The sequence below is a fragment of the Nyctereutes procyonoides genome, unplaced genomic scaffold, assembly GCF_905146905.1.
Source record: "Nyctereutes procyonoides isolate TBG_1078 unplaced genomic scaffold, NYPRO_anot_genome, whole genome shotgun sequence".
In the NCBI taxonomy this organism is placed as follows: Eukaryota; Metazoa; Chordata; class Mammalia; order Carnivora; family Canidae; genus Nyctereutes; species Nyctereutes procyonoides.
In genome coordinates, this window is record NW_026575030.1 from 35,826,764 (window position 1) to 35,852,261 (window position 25,498).

General features: G+C 42.2%; 1 protein-coding gene across 1 annotated transcript in view; it reads left to right on the forward strand.

Moving 5' to 3' along the window:
* Nucleotides 1-4,252: 4,252 nt before the first annotated feature.
* The window catches only part of MYH15 (myosin heavy chain 15), a 153,076-nt gene continuing 131,830 nt past the window's right edge, over nucleotides 4,253-25,498 (forward strand). The window contains exons 1-10 of the mRNA XM_055316556.1: nucleotides 4,253-4,263; nucleotides 4,497-4,585; nucleotides 9,284-9,390; nucleotides 14,486-14,629; nucleotides 16,079-16,235; nucleotides 16,875-16,902; nucleotides 18,184-18,277; nucleotides 20,293-20,385; nucleotides 23,227-23,290; nucleotides 23,381-23,476. Coding sequence (XP_055172531.1) covers nucleotides 4,498-4,585; nucleotides 9,284-9,390; nucleotides 14,486-14,629; nucleotides 16,079-16,235; nucleotides 16,875-16,902; nucleotides 18,184-18,277; nucleotides 20,293-20,385; nucleotides 23,227-23,290; nucleotides 23,381-23,476 — 871 coding nt within the window. The 5' untranslated portion in view covers nucleotides 4,253-4,263; nucleotide 4,497. The remainder of the gene's footprint in view (nucleotides 4,264-4,496; nucleotides 4,586-9,283; nucleotides 9,391-14,485; nucleotides 14,630-16,078; nucleotides 16,236-16,874; nucleotides 16,903-18,183; nucleotides 18,278-20,292; nucleotides 20,386-23,226; nucleotides 23,291-23,380; nucleotides 23,477-25,498) is intronic.

Below are 25,498 nucleotides of genomic sequence, written 5' to 3' on the forward strand. Positions count from 1 at the left end.
CAGGCACTTCTCAGAGAAGAGTGTGGGCCCAGCAGACACTCCACACTGTCTGCTGAGAGTGGAGAAGACTTGATAATTATAGAATCAATAGAACCTGGTGATCAACTGAATGTGGGCATGAGACAAAAGGAGAAATTGGAGATGACTCCTAGGGTTCTACATTGGTGGACAACAAGGGTCAGGACAGTAACCCTTCCATTGGGAACCCCCAAAGCAGAGGATGATGAGGCAGTGAAGGGGCCTGTGGAACAACAGTGTGAGGAAAGGCATCTCATATTCAGAATAACATAACCCAGCAAAGGTTTAGCTGAGTGGTGAGCTGGGAGGCATGGCTGTACAAGCTCCCTTCTTCTCCTGGCTTCTACCATCCTCCTGGGCTCCCTCATTCTGATCTCTACTGCATGACTAGCACCACCCATCCTAGGGCACGAAGACTCTTCTTTACAAATTTGCTTGAAGTGTAGCCATAGTTAAGATAGAAGAAACCTCCTCCTCCCCTATCCACCCCAGTCCAAATCAGTTACTTTAATAAGGCAGAGAGTATGTGTAATCTGCCCATCATTGTACCCCTAAGCCTAGCATGGGCAATTACAGATGGGTAATAAATGTATATTGACTGAGAATAACTAAACATTTTCAACAAGCTATTTATAAAATACCCCGGGAGAGAGAGGACGACAGAGAATACAACCAGCATAAAATAGCCCATTTCCAAACAAGAGATTTTATTCCCAAAGTAATTAAATGCTCTATACTTAAAAGTAGGGTGGCCAGCTTGTCCCTACTTGCCCTGGACTCTTCTGGTTTGAGCACTGAGAGTCCCATGTCCTGGCAAATGCTTCAGTCTCTAGCCAATCAGTTGGTCACCCAGGCAGGTGTCACTTCTCACATGGCAGGCAGGCATAAACTTATTTCCTATGAAGTAGAAGCAAGTTTTGACCAACATGATTCTTTCCAGGCCATGGTGAAAACCTCAGATCTCAACTCTCCCTTCCATGTAAGGCCTTCCCACTCCTGTCTTTCCCTTGTTAACTAGGTGACTCAGATACATTTAAATCTGGAAATTGTACCATGCAATGCAAATGTGAGAATGGTGGTTTACATAGCATTCAGTTCCTGAAAAAATAAAGACCAGAACAAAATAGGAGGAATTATTTGGCCGGACAGCAAACTGAATGCCAACACACATAAGTATCTCAGGCTCCTCTCTGGGTCCAACTTTCTGATAGTAATATTCTCTGAGATCCTTGGGAATAATGGATACAAGTAATCAGGACTCTGTAGTTATTGAAAAGGAATACCATTATTGCTGATGTATAAATCGTCATTCCAAGCCCTTGGTTTTCTTATAAGTGGGGTGTCCATATGTACCTACTTGCTTGGGGAAGTCTTAGATTATATCTGTTGTCCAAGTTTAATTATTAACATTAATAGTTTTATTATTGATTTCTAATCATTTATTATTACTAAATATATGTACTATATTATTACTCAATATAAATATACTAAATAAATAATTTATTATTACTAAACACACACACATATATATACATATATATATGCAGGTGTTAGATAATATGGTCATCATACTTACGAGCATAGCTATGTGACTCCCAGAGCCCAATCTTTCCTACACAAACTGACAAACCAAACTCTGGGAGCCCAAATATGAAAAATTCATAGCAATGTGCAGACACCCCTTGTGCCTGACCCTTTCCCCTTTTCTCCAACACCCCAGCCCCATTCTCTTTTTCTCTCCTGCTTCTTACATATATTTACCAGCAGATACAAGTTACAATAGGCCTCAGCGTCTTTTGACAATAAAAGCACCAAAATGTCAGTCTCAAATTTAATTTCCTCTCGATATGTAGATTAACTTTTCCTTCTCAAAGAGCTCTTTAATTCTGTTTCTCTATCACGAGAAGGTTAAACTACACCTTCTGTTTATTTTGCCGGTAAGGTTAATCTGTTTACTTCTTTTGGGGTTTGGGCTCTTTCATTTTCTATTTTAAGGTGTTGATATGACTGAACTGTGCTAAGTATGTTATTCTATAAAGTTCTAAAGCCACATGTGCAATTTGAAACTGAAGGGATCCAGAGGACAGTTGGGGCATTTGGTTAACAGATGCAGGAAGCCAAGGGGGAAGGAAGATTCCATCCTTCCTGTGCTCAGGTGGGTCATCTCTTGGCCTCACTTTCCTACCTCCAAACAGTTGCCAGGTCCTCTGTACTCTTGGCACATGCAGAGGCTTCTATCCGGTGCTGCTTTCGACACATTCTGTTCCTCGTATACCTTTAAATATGCTAAGTGGTCCAGACTAGGAAAGAGATTTACACAGCTGTGTGCTCTGTCTTGATGTGATCTTTTTATCCTTGGGTGTTATAATAAGAACTACTTTTTAAAAATCTGTTATGATGAAAATGCACGCACATGCCACAAATTAAAATAGACCAGGAAGCCAGGAAGTGAAAGGTAACTGTATCCTTCCCCCACCATATCCTGTCCCCACTCCCCAGATAGATACCTGTTCCTTAGCTATCTTTTCCAGAAGTGTGTACACACACACACACACACACACACACACACACACACACGGATCTTCTGTCTCCAAAATCTGCTTCCTGAGCTCTTCTGTGTGCTGAGTGCAAACCACCAGGAAGCCGCAGAGCGAAGGGGGAGGATTCAGTCCAATTTCCTCACAAATACAGACTCGCAATTTGTCTCCCTGACTACGGCTTCTCTCTGTTCCAACCCACCCTGAACATGTTGCCAGAGCCACTTTCCTAAAATACTGCTTCCCTCACGTTCTCACCCTGTCTGCAGTGTTTCCTGGAGTGTATTCCCAAATTTCCCGGCCTAGCTCTCTAAGCTTTCCTCTATCCGGCTCCCTTCTATCCAGTCCAATGTGGATTATTATCATTACATATCCTAAATAGGAATCGTCACCCGCGGGAAACAAAGCTGACCAGCTTTGGGTTTTTTCTCCTGGGACATGTCACCATGCTCAGTCCCATTTCTGGGCTTTGGCTCTTGGCTTCCCTTGCGTACCTACCTGCTTTTTACCGCAGGAAATGTCCCCATAGATTATGATTAGTCCTCAGGTTATGCTGGGGAGGAAATTGAACATAAGTGATTTCTTGCAAGTCACATGCTCATTTTCTGGCAGAGAGAAAATGGACTCATTAGCCTGGGCCACTGGTCTTTGCTGTAAACCACACTCCTTAGACCCTAGAAACGCTATCGCCAGACACACTCAAACACCACAAAGAAAGGAGATTAAGTGCAGCGAAATACATTACTCATTTGCGTTAGTTAATTGTCATCCACATGCAAAATAGAAAGCGATTAGTTTCTTCTTTCTCAGTCCTCGAGAGCAGCACCAGAGCTGAGCAACCTTGGCAAGCCCTTCTCTACCTTCTCATCTGTAAAATGGGGCAAATAATATTTGCCCTGCAACCCTGAGTGGAGAGGAAAAAGCCTAAAACTTTTCTTGTCCAATTAGAGAGAATGACCTCTTACTTTGGATCACGAGAGCCCAGATGCTATTTCTTCTGCTTGTCACATGTAAAGCATGAAGATCAAAAATCAAGTGTTTGGTACAGAGAGAACACACAATGAATTTAGACCCGATGACTTGCCGAGCCACCAGCCCGTCCAAGACCCGCGCTTGCCTCACCTGAGCTGATGAGCTTCTCCACCCATACCTGGTCACCGCCTTCAGCACACAGCCTGCTCTCCCCCTCACCTGTGCACCCCACCTGCTCCCAGACACTCGCCTCTGCAGGATACTCACATCTTTACTCCTGCCCTCTCTCATGCTGTTAGTCTGGATGACCTCTCCCCATTGTCACCATACTCTGACCACAGTGCTCCCTCTCCCCGGATGCACCCAGATCCCTGCAAGCCCTTCCTCCACTCCCGTCAGGGCACCCGGTGTTCACAACTGGGTGTTTCTCAGTCTGGCCAAGGTCAGGACCGCGGTTTGGGGTTGCATGATGATTTTCATGAGGACCTTAGGCACTTCTGTCTTTGTGGGCTTCTTCCTTCACAAAAAATATTAAAAATCAGATTTTGCAACTGCTTTGGTATAAAGACTAATTAATATTACCCAGGATGGATTCCTTATTATGTGTCCTAAGTATTATATTCATGTTTTATTCTGATTTTAAATAAAATTATTATTACACTATTTTTGTGGGCCCCTGAAAGCATCGTAGATGCTAGTGGCTTCTGCGCCTAGTGGATTGGTTGGCCCTGATACAGTAAGATGTTCTTGAGTCCGACTTCGTCATACACATGAGACAGGCAGAGAGAGAGGAGGGGAGGGGTAGTTAAAAAGATTTAACCCTTATTGGTCCATCTTTAGGGAATAGTGTCTTGGATTAGTGCGTGAGGCCACATTGCCACCGGTTCCTTCCTACACCTGTCTTCTACAGAGTGAACCCTTGCTGCTCTCTTTCAGGCTGAAGCCTGTTTTGGTGGACCACTGAAGAAGGATGGATGTGTCAGAGCTTGGAGAGGCTGCGGCCTTCCTCAGAAGAAGCCAGGCCGAGCTGCTTCTGCTACAGGCTGTGGCCTTTGATGGTAAGACTTGTGGGGGTTGCTGGTTTCCATTTATTTTACAGCTTCTGGGTGGAAGCTGGTTTATTTGATTGGTTGAGAAGAGCCGTCAATTCTGGAACCAAACCTGCTTGCTTGAGGTGCATTTGCCTCTATGAACGAGCGTTAGACTGACAACTGAGGAGCTAAGTGGCCTACATGGCCTGGGTAGAGATGAGTCTGCAAGGAAGAGGAGGACGGCTGGGAGGCAGACCCAACCCAAGCCATGCTTACTTGTTCTCTCTTGGAGGAAGCACTGTGATAGCACAGACCCCATCCCCACCCCACCCCCAGGAGTGGGCTCAGATAAAGCCTTTCTTAGAAACCACTTAGTGTGGGTGAACACTGTAGCATGGACCGGGGCCTGGAGCTTGGACTGTAGGTGGTGTTGGTACACTCTAAGCAAGAAGAAAAGAAAAGCCTTGGAGGAAGGCAGGAGAAAGAGGAGTCGTCCCTAGCCCTCTTCAGACTTTTCTAATGTTGGAACTTTGCCCTCTGGCTGTCTTCCAGGTCAGCAGGGTCACTCAGCCAACACTCAACGAGAGATAATTAGGAGACTTGCTCACCCTGATGTCTAGTCTCGTGGCAAGGACAAAGGTTAATGAGGATTTACCCTCCAGATGAAGGCTGGGTTCTACATTAAAATCTCTAAATAAATGCTACATTTCCTGCTCCTTCTTTGTGTGGCTGGGCTGCATGGACATCCGAATTTCAGCTAGTTGGAGATTTAAAGTCAGATTCACAGTGTGATCTAGCATTAAGCCACCTACCTATCTTAATTCCAAAATGACTCAACAACGCAACGTAAGGGCTGACTGTTGTTCTAGTACTCAGAATTAGTCAACATTAGACTTTAATATGACCGATTATAATTCAAGCCGGGTATGTAGGACATTCTATTTCCATCAGAGTCCAGTCCTGGATCAGTTCCCAGTTTCCAGTCATTGGATTTCATTACGATGATTGGATTTTAGAGTAACTAATTATAATCCATCAAATCAAATACAATAACAGAACTATCCCTGAGGTCAGAACTGGGCATGCAAAAGCTTATCACAGGTAGTCAGATAATGAAGGACAAGATCATAGTGGTGCCAGCGAGAAAATAAAAATTAGGCCAAAGCATTAGAGATAATTGGATGATGCATTTAGTAGAATCAGCACTGTAAATAATTACTTCAAATATAGCAATAATTTTTAATTAATTTTTTTTGGCCAAACGGTTTTCCCCATAGAAACGCAGTGGCAGCAAAAACGAAAAGACTAAGGAAGATTCTCATTCCCCTGGGCTAGTAGACAATGGAGTCTGCTTTTTTGAACTCAGGCCAAATGGAAGCAGTGTGATTAGAATATTTGGCAAGTAATCTTGGGTTCGAATTCCCTGGCACCCATCCTCTCCAGCGGTGTAATCAGAGCAAATCACTGCACTTTACTGAGCTGTGGTTTCCTCATCTGTCAAGCAGGATGATGACACTTGCTCTGCCTGCCTTCCTCAGTGGAGGCCCTACTGCAACAATTAGTGTGCAAAATAAACACCAAACATTATGATGTGCCCTGGGAAGGAAAACTAGGATGGCTGGGTGTCAGGGAGAAAGTGCTTTAAGAGATAAACACAAAGCACCCCTCCAAAGCTAAATGTAAGTGATTTTATTTATTTATTTATTTATTTATTTATTTATTTATTTATTTATTTTGTAAGTGATTTTAATGTTAGAGCACCTAAACACTCTATTTCAAATAACTACCAAGCTGAATACAGTATTTCTCCAATCTTGATCAATAGTACAGAAAAAATACTGGAAGGAAATGCTTCAGACAGTGGCTATCTCTGTGTTGTTCTGTTATGGGTAACTTTTTTTAGTGTTTTTTTTTTTTTTTTATAATCTCTACACCCCATGTGGAACTCGAACACAACCCTGAGATCAAGAGTCACACGCTCTTCTGACTGGGCCAGCCAAGTGCACCACGGGTGGTTTTTTTTTTTTTTTTTTTTCAATTTTCTTTATACATTTCTCTATGTTTTCATTTTTTCTCCAATACACACATGTTGCCTTTTTTGGTTGTTATTGTTGCCTTTATATTAGAAAGGATATCTAATCATCTAAAGATATGAAATCATGTAGGCAAACCTTGTGAGGATACAGGTGGGAAAACCAAGGCCCAAAGAGATGAATCCCTTCTTTCACACCTTGTCACTAGCAGAGCCAGGACTAAAGTCCAGGTAGCCTGACTCAAACCCATTACTGTTTACATTTCCACCTCTGCAATTATTCACGAGTGCAAAACACTTAAAAATTTAAAAAATGAGTTCCTTTCCTTTGTCTTTAAAAACATTCCTGTTAGGAACTGAGGTCTCAGATAGGTAAGGGTTTCCAAAAATTCTCCCCTACCATTTCCAGGCAAGTTAAAAGACAAAGGATGGGGCTAATCATGAGGTGGGGGATGGACCTAATCCTTGAGAGAAGAATGGGAGGAAAAAAAACTAAGCATGTAAAATGGAAGAAATGTGCTGTAATGGAAGAGCTTGATTTAGGAGATGGGTGATCTAATTTCTAGAGTCATTATTCTAATGACTGCCACTAATTAGCTATGTGACTACAGACAACTCTCTTCATCTCTTTCCTCAGGTTTTTTTTTTTCTAAAAAAAAAAAAAAAAAGGAAATCAGTGCCAGCTGATATCCATGTTTCTTTCGAGTGATAACATTTGGTTTAAAATACAGTGCATTTATTTACCTTAAACACACAAAATGTATGCAAAGAGGTGCTTTTCAAAAACAAGCCTCTTTTCATAGACATAACACAAAGCAAAATCCGTTTTTGTAAAAAGAGACCAAAATGATAAATATAGCGCAAAACCAGTATTTAAAATGCAAAATCAGTTTGACAGGAATACAAAAATCTTCCCAGGCAGTTTTAGTGGCAAATTGGTTTAGGGGACAAGGAAGGGAGCACAGCGAAGACAGGGACAGCAAGAAAGTAGTGTGCAACAAAATCCCTTGCAGAGACAAGCATGGTGGAAGGAAGGCGAATGTTGCCCAGCTTCCTACACACTGTCAGGTCCCTCTTTTTTTTTTTCACATTGAAAAAAAGTTTATTTAAAAAATTTCTAGCAGCAAGAACAGAAACAAAACAAAAGGAGAGTTGGACAAACAAAACAAGAAGGAGGTTGTGTCCTAGGGGACTTGTCTCCATTCTTTAATCTAGTTCTTTATACCGAGCAAACATGACTCTTCGCACAGCATCTCACTAAGTCTAGTTGGACTGTCTCTTGCTGGTTCTTCCTGGAGCCCCCACACTGGGCCCCCTCATCTGGCCTTCAGTCTCCTCTGCTGAAGCCAATCCGGGATGGCCATACCCGAGGCCTGCCCCCTTCCTCCAGCCCAGCTTCCTACACACTGTCAGGTCCTATAGATCACCTCTGGGGAGAGCGTCTGGTGAGGGCCTCCTGTCCAGCACCAATGAGGCCTCCTAACTTTTGTGTTGAGGGTGGTGGTGGTGATGGGGTTGGCATTGCCCACCCCTGCTATAGTTGCAGTGGGGTTCCACCACACTGGGTTCCTAGCCATTGGTTCAGACTTTCCCTATTCCAGCCAAGTGCTCTGCTCTTCCCTCCCCCTTACCTACTTGATGAGCTGAGACCTGAAACTTCCATGAGCTTCTGGTAAGACTCACTTTCCCTTAAATGTAGGTGCTTTTGGTTTTTTGTTTTGTTTTGTTTTGTTTGTTTTTTTTTTGTTTGTTTGTTTTTTTAAAGAGGGAGAGAGGGAGCAGGGAGGGACAGAGGGGGAGAAAGAATCTTGAGCAGGCTCCACGCTCAGTGGGAGTCCCAACAGGGGGCTCAATCTCAGGACCCTGAGATCATGACCTGAGTAGAAATCAAGTGCCTGATGCTTAACCAGCTGAGCCACCCAGGTGCTCCTGAAAGTAGATGTCTTATTCATATTCCCTGGCATCTGTCTCAGGTGGGAGAGAAGCCCAGAAGCGGCCAAGCGAAGCTGTCTCAGGTGTGATAAGGGTGTTTCATTTCCCCCAAAGCTTCTCATTGGCTAATCACGTTGTGATCAGCTGCTTTGCTTAGGGGTGGGATGTGGAAGTGAAGGGGCAGAGAACAGAAATGCTATATGGGGGAAATAACATGAAGCAGTTATGCTTGTCTGGCAAAAATAGCCCATATCCCCTCTCCTCCAATTCTGACCACGTAATTCTCTCAGCAGGCTTTTATTCCAAAATTAAGACATTCTAAAGAAACCCTGAAACACAGGCATGACCACTCACCTAATTTTCACTTAGATATAACCAGACCTTTCTGAGTGAAGTATTCTGGAAGGGAGCAGGGGAGCGGGAGGCACTAGGATGAACACCCAGGACCTGGGACGGAGTGGGAGCTAAGTGTTGGGGTCCGGAAGAGTGGCTTGTAGGGTGTTGCCCCGTAACTTCCTTGCAGCACAATGGTCTGTGATGGTCCTTGTCTGGCTTGCTCAAGTATTTCTCCTTCCTGCAGAGTCAGTGTGTCATCTTTGGGATGAGCTTTCACGATTTTATCTAACCCTGCAATTTCCTATATTGGTGAATCCAAGTCACCAGGCCGAATTAGCAGAAAGGAGATCACATCTTTCAGTACAGGAGTGTCCAGCATCTATTTTGTACAAGTCCGATGGTTATAATCTTTTTTGGCTCCGTAGGGAAGAAGAAATGCTGGATTCCTGATGGCAGAAATGCCTACGTGGAGGCCGAGGTTAAAGGGAGTGGAAATGATGGCAAAGTAATTGTTGAGACAGCAGACGGAAAGGTAAAGGAATCTTTATTTTCTCTCTGGAATAACTATTCTTTACTTAAATAATTAAATATGCCTTCTCTCTGATAATTTAATTAAAAACCTGGGGTAGGAGATGCCACTGATAGATACGCTTTTGGAAAATTCATACATCTATGAGTAGCTCCTCCATTTCCTATCAAAGATTAAATGACACTGGGTAAATCAGAGTAAAACAGTTGCCAGTGGTAAAGATCATTGACTCTAGAACTCAATTTTCTCTTCTTTCACCAACATTTCAAGTTTTGTTGTTTTTTAAAGGTGCTCCTTGCAGTGAATAGTGACCTAAAGAACTCTGAAGCAAGTTGTGTTTGGATTAAGAAAGAGGGGTAATTCAGGGCACCTCAATGGCTCAGTTGGTTAAGTATCCAACTCTTGATTTTGGCTCAGGTCATGATCTCAGGGTGGGGGATCAAAGCCCTGGGCTCTGTGCTCAGCGGGGAGTCTGCTTGAGAGTCTTTCTGGTCCCCTCCCCTCATGCCTCATGCTTGTTCGTGCTGTCTCTCTCTTTCTAAAGTAAATAAATAAATCTTAAAAAAAAAAAAAGAGGGATAATTTGACTAAGAATAGCACAGGGTCAGAGAAGCCAAGAGATGGGGGATGGTCAGTAATGCCAAACCTTAGAGTAAGAGATAAGAGTCTTGGAGAGAGCCTCAGAGTTTCAGAATTAGGAGGTCACTTAAGACCTTTTGAAAGAGGCTTAGGGCAGGTGTTGAGCATAAACTAGAGTGTAAGGGGTCGGGGAGGGCATATGAAGGAGGGCTGTAGGGATCCCTGGGTGGCGCAGTGGTTTGGCGCCTGCCTTTGGCCCAGGGCGCGATCCTGGAGACCCGGGATCGAATCCCATGTCGGGCTCCCGGTGCATGGAGCCTGCTTCTCCCTCTGCCTGTGTCTCTGCCTCTCTCTCTCTCTGTGACTATCATAAATAAATTTAAAAAAAATTTAAAAAAAAAAATGGAGGGTCGTAGGGGCCTGTAGCCCCTTCCCCTGCCCCTCGGGCATATAGGGCAGCAGGATAACCCTGAGCAGACGATCCACCTCGGGACCCTCCCATGAATCACTGACCTCGGGTTGCCTGCCAGCCCCATGGTGGTGAGCTGGTCCCTATTTCTGCCGTGACTCAGATGAACAGTTCCTGGTAGATTTTCTAGACAATTCCATGCCCAGAGTCATGTCTCCAGTCTCCTGATTGTGCCTCAGCTCCACAACAAACATTACCAAGAATGCTCCTCTTTTTCACATCCTTATCTTCGTATTTGGACAATTTATCATCTAAAGCATTGCTGTTTGAGTTGTAAAGCTCTGGAGACCACTTTTAAATGACCATTTATGGTATTTTAATATGCCTTTTTGACAGTATCTGGACATAAAAAATCCCCAGTTAGATAGATTTTATTTAAGTAATGGAATTAAGAACTTGGGCCTTATCAGCAGGAACTTACCTAGATAGACAAGAAAAAAAAAAATCAGAATGCCCTAAATAAGGAAAGATGGGCCCTGAAATGAGTCTTGGGACAATCTCTTATTAAAAGAGAGAAAGCAGATATGAATATCTTTTTCCCATCATTGTTTATGCCAATATTTATTTATTTACCTCTTTTTTTTTTAAAGATTTTATTTATTCATTCATGAGAGACACACAGAGAGAGGCAGAGACATAGGCAGAGGGAGAAGCAGGCTCCTCACGGGGACCCTGATATGGGACTTGATCCCAGGACTCCGGGATTCCGACCTGAGCCAAAGGCAGATGCTCAATCACTGAGCCACCCAGGTGTCCCATGCCAACTTTTAAAAACAACGTTATTGAGCTATAATTTACATACCATAGAGTTCACCTCTTTAAAGTGTGCAATTTAATAGTTTTGGTGGTGGTTAAATGTGTTTGTCTGGTCGGATGGCAGCCCTTAACTGGAGGGGGATGATTGGGTGGAAGCAGGTGGTCTGGGCAGTGACAAGAATTTACCTGAAGCAGAAAAAGGAAGAAATTTAATGAATACACTGCTAGGGAGCAGTGGGCAGGACAGCAGAGGAGAGGCTGTCTGCAGAGGCAGGGGGTGGGGGCTGGTTTTAGAGGGAAGGTGAGGTATGGGGAATTATGGAATTCTCCCTATTTTGGTAACTGTGCCTGGTTGTAAGTAGCTCATGGGTCAATTAGGGTGTATGGATATCTTGAAGTTGGGTCCCCCCAGGGGCCAGTCTGTATCCAACCAGGTGGTCGCTGTAGGCCCTTTCTACAGTCCATCACTCAAAGCCTTTTTACCTAAAAATGGCCTTTACAGTTTTTAGTATATTAAAAGAATTGTGCAACTATCACTGTAATCTAATTTTTAGGATATTTTCATTATCCCCCAAAAGAAATCTTGTCAATCCCCTCTCCCCACTTTTTTTTTTTTTTTGGTGGGCAGCAAAGTTTATTGAGCAATAGTACAAAGCTCCTAGAAAGGGAGGGGACCCCAGATGGGATGCCCTCCCTTTATCCCCTCTGATCTATGTTATTCCTCAATAGAGAAATTTGCCTCTTCTGGCATTTTGGATAGATGGGATCATACAGCACATGATCTTTTGTGTCTGGCTTCTTTCACTTAGTATAGTGTTTGGGATTCATTCATGTTGTAGCATGTATCAGTACTTTATTCCTTTGTATAGCTGAATAATATTCCATAGTATGGATGCACCACATTTGTTCATTCTTTCTCCAGTTGATAGACATTTGGGTTGTTTACATTTTTTGGCTATTGGGAATAATGCTCCCATGAATGTGAGCATGTAAGTTTTTGTGTGGATGTATTAACTTCTCTTGGGTATATACCTAGTAGAATTCCTGGGTCATATGATAACTTCTATGTCTAGCATTTTGAAGAACTGCCAAAATGTCTTCCAAAATGGCTGCATCATTTTCTATTCCTGCCAGCAGTTTGTAAGGGTTGTAATTTCTCTATATCCTCACCAATGCATATTATTACCTTTTAGATTATAGTCAATCTAGTGGGTGTGAAGTGGTATTTTAATGGGATTTTTATTTGTATTTTCCTAATGATTAATGATATTGAGCATCTTAATATCATCTTGGCATTGATATTGAGCATCTTGTGTAACTTTGGAGAAATGTCTAATCAAACCCTTGGCCCATTTTTTTAATTGGCTTATTGGTTTTGTTGTTGTTGTATTATAAAAGTTCTTTATATGTTCTGGATACAAGTTTCTTATCAGATCTATGATTTGCAAAGATTTTTTTTTCCCAGTGTTGTCTTTTCACTATTTTTTTTTTTGAAGATTTTATTTAAGAGAGAGCATGTAAGAGAGTAGGCCAGGAAGCATGAGTTGCGGGGAAGGGTAGAGGGAGAGTAGCAGACTCCTCAGGTGGCCAGGAAGCCTGATACAGGGCTCCATCCCAAGACCCTGAGATCATGACTTGAACTGAAGGCAGATGCTTAACCGACTGAGCCACCTACATCCCCATCTTTTCATTTTCTTAGTGGGATCCAACCCTATTTTATCAGTCCTCCAAATGAGAGACTTTATTGTCTGAGTACATGTTCCAAAACTGTCTTTTCAACAGGTGATTTGTAAATATATATGGTTATAATAATTATCAAAAGAAATCGCAAGAAGAAGAGCATGAAAACAGTAAGTTAATAATGTAGAAAGAAGAGTCTAAAGGATTTTGCTTTGTCTTATTTGTCTTTCCACCACATAATGACAGTCCCATTCCTTTAGCCCCACTCTGTATCTCCCTAGCTCCAGGCTTCCTCCTCCTGGTGTTAGAAGTAGCTACACTTTCAATCACCATATGAACAGTCTTTGTAACATTAACAGAGACAGGGAACCAGTAGGTGTAGAGTAATACTTATGGAAGATAGTAGGCAATGAAAGAAGATAGAAAAAACAGAATCAGAGCTAAGGGGAGGTATTTAAAGATGTAAGACACCTGATTAAGTTCTACAGAAAAGGAGTCCTTGACATATGGAAATTAAAGAGATTCGAAAGAAAAGTGATCACTGTTGGAGCAATGTCAAAGCAGATTATGGTTAGGAATTTGATGAAGAATCTGGAGAATGTGAGGGCACCTGGATGGCTCAGTTGTTTGTGTTTAACTTTTGATTTTGGCTCAGGTCATGATCTCAGCATTGTGAGACTGAGCCCTGCCATGGACTCAGTGCTGGGTGTGGACCTGCTTAGGATTCTCCCTCTCCCCCTGTCCTCGCTCCTTTTCCCTTTACCCCCCACCACTCAAAAAAAAAAAAAAAAAAAGAATATGGAGAGTGTGAGAGGTTTGAAAGAGGAATCCATCACCAACTGGGATTAAATGGACCCATCAATTATGCTAATGTTTATTAAACAAGGAAAAGAGCTATAGGAAATGGTGTTAGGAAACTTTGAGAGCAACTCTGAACAACTATTGGGTAGCAATTCATCCATATTAATCAAGATATCAATATTTATTGAGTACCTACCACGAGTGTCACATTGTAATAGATGCTTTAGTAACTATAAAAACACCATCAGAACTCCTTCAGGTGTTTATAATCTAGCTGAGAGATAGTCTAACATTTTTAATTATTGAAACATGTGCAAAAGATTGTGCCAAGATAATATAGGCTGTTTATATGGTAAAATATTTTTTTTAAAAAATGAGCTAAGGGAGTGGAGCAAGGATTGAGGGAGAAGATAGGTCTTGAAGAAAGTTTGGAAGGATTCATCTGCCTCCTTGATCCTTCACTCCCAATTCCTTCCTCTAACCCTTCTAAAGCATCAAGAGAAGTGCCAAACCACAGGCAATATGATGTGTGTGCTCTCAGAGGCAGCCAGAGTCAGTGAGGGGACACAGGACTAGAGCTCCGTGAGATAGAATATTTTCATTCAACAAAAACTTTTTAAAACTAAATCTTCAGACAAGGTGCAATCTTGGGTAGAAGAAACACCTGTCTTTTATTAGGATTGGTTAAACTTCTGGACCCATCCCTCAGGAGTTATCTTTTTTCTAGAATTTTTGAAGATTCTTTCCAATCTATGGTAAAATGAAGAAACATAAAATAGGGAAATACATATTAGATTTTTCTCCTCTCTGCAGAGTCTGAGTGTCAAGGAGGTTGAAGTCCAGCAGATGAATCCCCCAAAGTGTGAAATGATTGAAGATCTAGCAATGCTGACTCATCTCAATGAAGCGTCGGTCCTGCATACCCTGAAGAGGCGCTATGACCACTGGATGATCTATGTGTGTATATATACTTTACTGCTGAAATATCCTGTTGGCACTCATATTGGCAATTTCTTAACCCTCTCTTGGATAATAGGTTACTTTGAACTTAAGCAGACTTCCATGGGGATAATCCTTGAGGAATGGCCCCTGGAAAGGGACCTCGCCCTAGCATTTCCCTGGTCTTATTTTGTCAACATTCATATCCCTTTCCCTAGGTTCTCAAACTAAAGGTATGAAGCTTGGAGCCTGATAGATCAGTGTCCAGATGCTAGTCTTGTCATTCACTCGTTGTTAAGTTTCTTAACTTCTTCAAGTCCCCTTATCCGTAAAGTGGAATAAGAATGCTTGGATCTCCAAGATAGCTTGGAGGATTAAACAGAGAATGTAAAGCACATAGTGCAGTACCTGTCACCCCGTTTGTGCTCAGTAGAAGGAATGACTTTTTTCATCACCATTACATTGGTGATGGTTACTTAGATTCTTTGATTTACTCAGAGCCTATTCAACAGCAGCGGCACTGAGTAGATTGGACCAAAATGGTCGCACTTGGGCTCCATTTCCATAGAAGCCATGACATATAGCCAACTTGCTCCTTGGCCGTCTGTTATACGTGACTATATTAGTTTCCCTTGGATGCTGTAACAAAATTACCACAAACCGGTTGGCTTAACAACAGAGGTTTATTCTATCACAGTTCTAGAGGCCAGAAGTCCAAAATCAAATCAAATCAGCTGGGTCATAGTCCTTCTAGAGTCTTTAGGAGAGAATCATTTCTTAACCCTTCCAGCTTCTAGTGGCTTCTGGCATTTCTTGTGGCCACACCAGTCCAGGCTCTTGCCCCTGTCTTCACATCACTTTCTCTTCTGTGTGTTCATACCTTCTCCTCTCTGTGTGTCTCATAAAGACACCAGCCATTGGATGTAAGGCCCACCCACATAGCATCTCGAGATCCTTAACTTAATTATACCTACAAAGATCCTTTTTCCGAATAAGATTGTATTCACAGATTCCAGGGATTAGGACCAGAATGTGCCCTTGGGGGGTGGGGGGCATAATTCTATCATTATAGTGACTGAGTGACCCAAATGAGCTCTTTTCTCATGCCTTAAAAATCAGGTTCCTAATCTTGCTGAAACATAAGCCACCTTCTGGCCTCAAATGCCCGATGGCTGCTCAGCCTGTTGTTGGTGTTGTCTCTGTCTTCAAAGGGTGTATGTGTCAGACATGTTCATAGTTAGTGGGTCTCCCCGGGGAGAGATAACCCCAGGCCCTGCTGCTACTCTAACCCGGTTCTGTCTCTTCCTGTTACAGTCTCTTCTCTGTAAGGATCCAAAAGCTCTCTCCTCTTTTTAGTTCCTTTATGAGTAAATATTTCAGCAAATGTTATCTGGCAGTGAGAGAGCTGACAAACCAGGAAGTATTGCTAACCTGCTTTCTGAAATCTCCTCTGATATTTTTCCTCAGACATATTCCGGTCTCTTCTGTGTGAGCATAAACCCTTACAAGTGGCTCCCAGTGTATCAGAAAGAAGTCGTGGCTGCCTACAAAGGGAAGAGGCGATCAGAAGCTCCCCCTCACATCTTCGCTGTTGCCGATAATGCCTTTCAGGATATGCTTCACAGTAAGTGGCTGCCCTACAAAACGAAAGGTAAAAATATCTGATCTACTTTTTCTCAGTGTCACTAAAGAGGCATGTAGGCATTGTGAGCGGAGCGTGTCCTTTACAGTTACCTAATCACTTGAAGCCTCCGTTTCTTTTGGATAAAACCATGGGCAAAATAGAGCCTGCCTCCTAGGGTTCTGGATGATTAGCTCACATGTCAAATTAAGGGAGATAATGCATTGAAAGTGCTCGGCCCAGTGGCTGGCCCAGAGGAAGCCCCCCGTAGATGGCAGCTTTTATTACATAAAGCACCTGCTAGAGTTTCTGGCCTAAGAAGTTTCTCTGTAGCTATTGTAACACCATGCTTCTTAAAAGGCTTAAAACGGCAAAAATGTCAACCATTAGTCAGTTATCATTTATATTTGGAGCAAGAAAATAGGCCTGAGATTTGTATGTTCATATGACTGACATACATAGGGGCAAGGGAAAAATCTCTTTTACTCTGTACTATTCAAATGGTATTTTTTTCTCCAGCTGGGAGCAAATCCTTTTCCTTGTGTCTGACTTCAAACCGCAACCAAGGAAATTTTGAATAAGTTTGCCAAAACATAGAAGCTCTCGCAGAAGAATGTTCTGACATTTTCCTTTCTTTTGTAGATCAAGAGAATCAGTCTGTACTTTTGACGTAAGTGTTTGCCTTGCCTCTTCTTTTTGGCTAGCAGTGAGAGGTTCAATGGAAACAGACACCTACATTTTACTGGGAATGAAACAGAAATTCACTATCCTTGAATTGTTTGCTCTTTACATACAGAATACATTGTAGGCAAGAATAAGATACTCAGGAAATTGTCATAACACTCTAGTCCGTGACTACTCCAAATATGGTACTCGCTAGGCTGCCTCCACCATCTTAGTAGATCTTTTAGAACGCATAGTGCACAAGCTGATCTTAGTCATCTTCCTCATGGAGAACAATTTGTCCAAATAGTCATTTTCAAAGGTCTGTGGACTAATTGGGCAGAGAGAAAAGTTCAAGGAGTATGACCATGAACAGGTAACCTGCTATTATCTGGGCAGCTAGATTGGGGCAGACTAAGGTACATTAAATAGGAAGTAAAAGATGATGCAACTTGGAGAAGAAAAGGAAGGAAAAGACTTCAGCGATACCATATTGGATGCTAATTTTGATGGGAAGAGCACTGGTTGGCCTGGTGAAATGTCAGCATGGTGGCTGGGTGACTAAGATTCAAGAGATCATGAAATGCTAAAGTTCTTGGTCTTCCTATATAATGGTGTTGTCACCCTAAAGCAATGGGCTCTCCATTGGCTTTAGTCATCTCAAGAATAACAGTCTCAGAATCTTAGAGCTAGAAGGGGAGTTTGAGTTTAGCCCTTTGCAGAGAAGATAAAATATTTCCTGGAGTTTCATACAGATAAAGGCAGGCCTTGACCTAGGATGCTTGTGATAAGACTTGCACCACTGTGTTCTTCCCACATGACAAAGTTAACTGGTTATCAAAGGTGAAAAAGGAACCCTAAAACCTAACTGCCTGGTGGAATGATTGGTAGGTCCTCTTCTCAGGGAAAGGGTTGGACCTAGACATGTGCTAGCCTTAATATGTGAAAATCCCTCGAACAGTTGGTAGTGAGGAGATTTGTCTTTAATAGAGGAGTTCTTCAACTTCTTGTTAACAGGACCATGAAGAACAGGCTTCCAGTTTTTATAAAATCTTTAATCTTTCTGTATTCAGTTTTGACTTTTGTTCGTGGTGTTTTTCCAGCCTGAGATAGTTCTTCCCCTTCTCCCAACCAATTAAATATCTACATCTCTTTAAGTTTCCTCTTAAGTTCCATTTTTCCATAAAACATTTCCTTTTTGTCTTAGTCTATATGGTTAAAGTGATTTAACTCCCACTGCATTAATAATCTGAACCAGTTAACTGTATCACTGAATTTCTAATCACAGAGGAGAATCTGGTGCTGGAAAGACTGTGAACACCAAACATATTATCCAGTATTTTGCCACCATTGCAACCATGGGTGAATCTAGGGAAAAGCCGGTAAGTATTCATATATCTTGGCAAGAAAGGTGAGGGGGTCCTATCCACTAATCACGGAGGCTCTGCCTTGACCACTTTTGGGGAGAAAAGAGGAGACGAAAGCCATAAAACAATTAGAAAATTATAGAAAAGTTTTTCCCCCCATCTTTGCCTCTTGAGAGTACTATCAAGTGCTCAAACCAGTAACCCCCAAAGATGAAATGACTCAATTTGTTTCAGATTTGCTTTAAGGGCTATTTAGTCTGATCTTTGTTGATTAGACCCTCTGAGAATAACACTTAAGATCCAAACATCTTCCCGAAACACTAGAATCATCAATGCCTTGAATGGCTACTTTGGATATTTCTGAATCCCTTTAGCTACCATGAGATGTCAGACTCCCACAGAAATGCAAAAAAGTAGAAGTCTGCTTCCTTCATCACTAACTCCTGGGTCAAATTCCAAAAGCCTGATGGACATACTCTCAACTTTAATCACATTCCAGGTTCTACTTACCTTCCCTCTCTACTTAATTACTTTTATCTTTGGTGATTTTTAATTTAGCTTACTTTGTTTAGCTCCATTAACTGGTTGATGGGTTTTGTAATAATTTGAGAGTAACTAGACCGTGAGAATTGGTATGCAAAATAAAACTAGATAATGCTGAGTGGGACTCAGAATCAATGAGTTATTGAGCTGTTAGGGCCTCTCATCTTTCTATGTCTGGCATTGTTATTTTGCTTTTTCAATTCAATCCTGGATGCTTCCTGCTGTTTCTGCAAAGTAAGAAGTATATCAAAATAGCAAACTGGTCCAATTTTCAAAGCACAAAAAGTTTCTTTCCCAACTGCCACATTCCTGAATTCGATTGATTTCTTTAGGTATCATTGAACTCTATTATTCACTAGATGTTACTTCATTTTTGTGTGCGTTTTGGTTGTTTGTGTAATTGTGTGGTCTAGCCATTGGCCTTATGATAGACAATACATAACAATACATAATACATATCACTTCTATGAAAATCCTTGCTCATCTAGTCCTTTTATTTCTTTAAAGGATAGTAGACCAATAATACTTAGAAGGGATATAGTCTTTGTAAGTTTATAAACTTTTTTTTTTTGAGAGAGAGAGAGTGTGTGTGCACGAGTGTGTGTGTGTGGAGGTGGGTGGGTAGGGGGAGAGGGAGAGAGACCATTTTAAGCAGGCTCCACACCCAGCACGGAGACAGAAGTGGGGCTTGATCTCATGATCTGAGCTGAAATAAAGAGTGGGATGCTTAATCAACTGAGCCACCCAGGCACCCCTAAGTTTATAAATTCTTGAATACTATATACCATGTAATCCCTCCCATAAAATGGATCTTTGATGCTGAGTGGAAAACAACATAGCCATGTTGCAATCAGGATGCTGAGTGCTCATTCAGACTCACTCTGTGGAGGTAACCTCCTAAGCACATATGATTCAAAATCAAAATGAATACCAACATTGACTCACAGCTTGGCATGGACCATTAGATTACTTAGGAATAGTAAGAAGGAAAAAATAAATAAATAAATAAATAAAGGAATAGTAAGAAGGAAAAATATAATTTAATAATGCCAAGAATCTGCTGTGTTAGCTTAGGATAAATTTCCAGGTATAAGAATTAGGTGGGAAGAGAGGGAGACTAACAATGGAGAAAATATAAGGAATGAAGTTTGTCTGGAAATAGGTTATGGGATTGATTGATTAATTGGTTGATTGTAGATATCTAGTTTCTTTTCACACTTAGGCCAATTCCGACCAAAAGAGAAGTATTGCAAATAAATGAGCTCCCATATATATTCACAGGGACATTTTATGTTAAGACAGCTTCTCATTCATCTGTTTTTCTGAGTTCTCATTCTGAAGTAACATTGTATAATCAAATTTGGAAACAGCTTTGGCTCCTATTTATCAAAGCAAGAATAGGGTCTGACCTAGGGATGCAGGGCTTACCATATTACAGAATTTTACTGAAAACTTCACCTGCTGTATTTATTTTACCTGTATCTCAGGGGTCTTTAGAAGATCAAATCAAGCAAGTGAATCCTATCTTGGAAGCATTTGGAAATGCCAAAACCCTGAGAAATGATAACTCCTCTCGTTTTGTAAGTAGCACGATTGAGCAGTGCATCAGAGTCTTTAATTTTTTAAGCAAATGACAAAATTCATTCTTGAGCACATAGGTATAAAACAATTTCTAGAACATCAAAGAAGTCCAATATTATTAGATTCCTCAAAAAAGAAAGAAATCAATTTCATTGTTAAGAAATTAAAACTACATATAAATATACATCAGAGAAGCTTCTATTGTTTGGTCAATTTCCAGAAGACCATATTTAATAGTTTCAAATTCCTTTCCACTTCCAGTAGGGACGCTCATCCAACAAATTCTAATAATACTTTATATTTTATTGCATTTTACAGATTTGAAAGTACTTTCTCCTTCATAATTTCCTATACTCCTTATAGCAAGTCAATTTAGTAAGCACTTCCTAAATCGCTTAGTACAGTTATTATTTCTATTCTTGCCTATGGCTCCCCTACCTCTGCATATTTTCCACTGGGGAATTTTTTTGGGGAGAAAATATTTTTTTTTAAGATTTTATTTAATCATGGGAAACACACACACACACACACAGAGAGAGAGAGAGAGAGAGAGAGAGAGAGAGAGAGGCAAAGACACAGGCAGAGGGAGAAGCAGGCTCACGCAGGGAGCCGGACATGGGACTCGATCCCAGGTCTCCAGGATCACGCCCTGGGCTGAAGGCGGTGCCAAACCCCGAGCCACCAGGGCTGCCCTGGGAGAAAACATATTTAAAAATAGATTTTGATAACTTGCATTCCCAGGATACAGGAAGAATTTGGATTTCAAAATCTAGTTTCACAAACCCATCTAATGCCAAAAATGAGTGGCAGGGCGCCACTCTATAATTTATAAGGAAATTTGCAGAAGGCTTCTTGTTTGAATCTTTGGGCACAATTAAATAACAGTTTCATGCTGATGTGGCTGGTTTCTACCCAGGGCCTTAGCACTGCCCTGCCTGCACTTACATCTGCTTGCCAGGTCTGGCTGCATAGCAGGTGCTAATATCGGTCCATAAAACAACTGTTAGATTTGGGTTGGTTAGAATGTGAAGGATTTTTTGCTGAAATATGAAAAAAAAAAGAGGGGAAAAGGAAGGAAGGGAGGGAAGAGGGGGAAAAAAAGGAAGACAAGAGAATAAAGGAAGGAAAAAGTAGAAGAAAAGGAAGAAAGGAAGAACAGCAAGTGGAAAGAAAGATAAATAAGAAAGCAATTGAAAAACAATGCCAAAAAAGGATAGAAGAAAAAAGTAGAGAAGCAAAATATACAGAGATCGATGAATGGAAGGAAGGAAGGGGAAAGGAAGGGAGGAGGAGAAAGAGTAAAAGGAGTCCAAAAAAATAAATCCAGGTTAAATTATTTCAATTAATACCATGCTATATGTGTGCATATAAATGCACATATATGTGTATCTGTGTGTATGGTTCCCATTCCTCTACATTTGTTAACCTAATGGCTCAATCCCTCTGTTTGTCACCTCTCTCCTTCCCTGGCCTGGCTGCCGTCCTGCTCTGCCTTCTTCCTCGCATGGGTGGCCTCCACCGGCCTGGCACCTGCCTGGCACCACATCCTCCTCCTGCAAGCTCCAGGGCCCGCTGACTGCCTCCTTAGCTGCAGTGGGCTTCTGATGTGAGCTGTCTCCTTGGGCAGCAGCCTTTCTGTCCCATTAAATCCTGTCTTACGGCTTTTCATGAGAAAGAAAGGAAGGAAGCCACCCCATCTAGTATTGATGCCAAAGCAGTGTTTTAAAACATAAATCTGATCACATCATTCCTCTGTTCAAAATCTCCCGGTGTCTTCTGAGCACGCATAAAATTAAACCGTACTCCTTCCTGTGGCCCATATGGCTTATGTGGCATGGTGCCTGGTGCCTGTCTACCTCTTAGACTCCCTTTTCTGCCCCCCTTTCCTTTACTCACTGAACTCCCGCACAGCTGACTCATCTGTATGATTCAAGAATCACCAAATGTTCCCGCATTAATGCCATTGCATTAGCTGTTTACACTTAGAATTTAGAAGGGTAGGGACCACACCTGTTTTTCTTTTCTTTTTTTTTTAATTTTTTTAAATTTATTTATGATAGTCACACACACACACACACACAGAGAGAGAGAGAGAGAGAGAGAGAGAGAGAGAGAGAGAGAGAGAGGCAGAGACACAGGCAGAGGGAGAAGCAGGCTCCATGCACCGGGAGCCCGACGTGGGATTCGATCCCGGGTTTCCAGGATCGCGCCTTGGGCCAAAGGCAGGCGCCAAACCGCTGCGCCACCCAGGGATCCCTCTTTTCTTCTTTTAAAGATTTTATTTTATTTATTTGAGAGCGAGAAAGCAAACAGGGTGAGGAGCAGAGACAGAGGCAGACAGAGAGGGAGAAGCAGATTCCTGTGTGGGGCTCCATCCCAGGCCCTGGGATCATGACCTGAGCTGAAGGCAGATGCTTAACCGACTGAGCCACCCATGACCACACTCATTTTTTCTAATGTGATTTGTCCAGGGCTCATAGTTTTCCTGAATGGTAGTAGGCGCTCAATGAATGTTTGCTGAATAATGAAAGAATATGCTGAACAGATATTATTTTTCTCATTTTTAGGTAAGGATACTGAAGCCCAGAGAGATTCAGTAATACACACAAGAACACACAGCTAGAAGCTGGCAGGTCTGAGACTAGAATCCAGGACCAATGCTAGTCCTGGTGATCATCCTGCCCTCCTAGCATTCACTGGTGCCGTCTCAGGCCCATGTTGCCTTTTTTTTTTTTTTTTAACTTTTGGAGAAGTAGTCACTTTGGGAATAATGTGTACAATAGAGCCATTGCAACTGTTGGGAATGTTTCAATAGGAGGCTGTGTTTTGTGTCTACCTAGGGCAAGTTCATCAGGATGCACTTCTGTGCCAGAGGCAAGCTGTCGTCTGCAGACATTGATATTTGTGAGTAGCCGCTGCACTCTCTGATTACTTTCCTTCTAAGTTTTGCGAGAACACCTAAGTATGATTCTTTATCCTTCTCTCATCCTGTAGATTTGCTTGAAAAATCCCGAGTGATTTTCCAGCAGCCTGGAGAGAGGAACTACCACATATTCTATCAAATTCTGTCTGGGAAAAAAGAATTTCGTGGTAAGTGTAGTATTCTGGAGCTGAGGGACATTCTAAAACAAGAGACAGATGTCAGATTCTTGGACCTACAAAAGTATTGTTTCATAAGTCTCATAAGAACTCAGTTTAGGGGCACCTGAGTGGCTCAGTGGTTGAGCATCTACCTTCGGCTCAGGGCGTGATCCTGGGGTCCTGGGATGGAGTCCTTCATTGGGATCCTGCAGGGAGCCTGCTTCGCCCTCTGCCTGTGTCTCTGCCTCTCATAAACAAATAAATAAATAAGATCTTAAAAAAATAAAGAACTCAGTTTGTTCAGCCTAAAAGGTAAACAATGATCAAACCAATTATAAAACCAAAGTTCTATAATTTTATATGGCTAGAGAGTAAATGTTTTTCCAATGTGGTAGTGTTTGGAAGTGGTTGGGATGCCCAGCAGGTATAAATGGATGTGTGTGTGCATGTGCATGTACGAATGTGTGTAAAATATTAGATAATTTAAGGCCTTCAGTGATTAGAAGATTCGAGCCCCAGGGATGATATAGATAAGAGGCCAGAAGTGGGAGCTACCGCCATGGTATATAGTGGTCAATGGGAGTTTTATGAGGAAGGGAGGTTTTGGGTTGGGATATGAAGGATGGGAAGGGGATTTATGAGTAATGAGTATTGGAGTAATGTGGGGAGGGGTTTCCTATGGGAGGAGCAGTGAGTACAGTGGCAGGAAAAGGCAGGGCAAGATCAGGGAGCGGAGATCAGACTGGATGAAAGGATTTGCAGGTTTTATTCCGATGGTTTCTGAACTCAAGGATTTAGGGGGGCGTGCATGTGTTACAAGGGTGGGGTAATAGGAGGTCATGATTTGTTGGGGGCAGTGACAATTAAGCTGGTGTGGTGGGCAGGATGGATGGAAGGCAGGGATCCTAGGGGGAAGTGACTATAGTCGTCCTGGAATCAGATGAAAAGGCACTGACTAAGGTTGTGTCCGTGGGAATGGGAGAAAAGGGGGTGGATTCCTAGAAGAATAGACAGGTCTTAGCAATGACTGAACGGAGGAATGAGAGAGAGTGATGAGTCAAAGATACTCCCAAGTTTTATAGTTTGACCAAGATAAAGGTAGTGCCAGGAGGAGAAATAGAAAAGTAATTTATGGAGTAAGAGAATGAACTTCATGCAGTCACTCAACAAATATTTATTATGGGACTGCTGTGTGTGCACCAGGCACTGCAGTTTAAGCGCAGGATTGGAAAATAAATAAGGCAGACAGGTCCCTGCCCTTGTGAGCTTACATTCTAGTATGGGATGTACCAAGTAATAAACAAGGAAACAAAGAAATATATAATTTTAGAGAATGGTAGGTCTACAAAAAAAAATGTAGGGTGTGGGGACAGAGTGATTTTGGGCTTGGTAGGGTAGAAGGTGGTTATATTTTAGATAGAATGGTCATGCCAGATGGCTCTGAGAAGGCAATATTTTTGCAGACACCTGAACGAGTGAGCAAACGAGCAGGCCGGATTTCCAGGAATAAAGTTCAGGGAAGAGGGAACAGTGAGTGCAAAGGACCTGAGGCAGGAATGCACGTGGCTTATCCTTGAAATAGCAAAGTGGCCATTGCAGGGGGTGGAGAGAAGAAGGTGATGTAGGGGGCAGGTGGGCAGGGCCAGATCAAGCAGCAGCTTGCACCCTAAGGCCGAGGACGGGAAGTCACTGCAAGGGGAGAGCGACAGGCTGATTGGATTGCCACGGTCTTGAGTATGGAGAAAGCCACTGAGGACAAGGATGCGCCCAGAGGAGTGGATGTGGGAGGAGATCAAGGAGCCGGGCGAGCAAATTAATGGGCAGCTATCCCCCCGCCTGTTATGCTAGAGTCAGAGTGTTAATCATGCACTTAGCAGTGACGGCCTTCACCCTCAAAGTGCCCCCCCGAATGGGGCAAGCTCTGCAAACTGGACAATTATTTTTGGCCTGGGTGCAACTGGTGGTGTAAAAGCAGCAGCTGTTCCCCTTCCTACTTTCCCTTCCACCTAACCTGGAACAGATTTTTTTTTT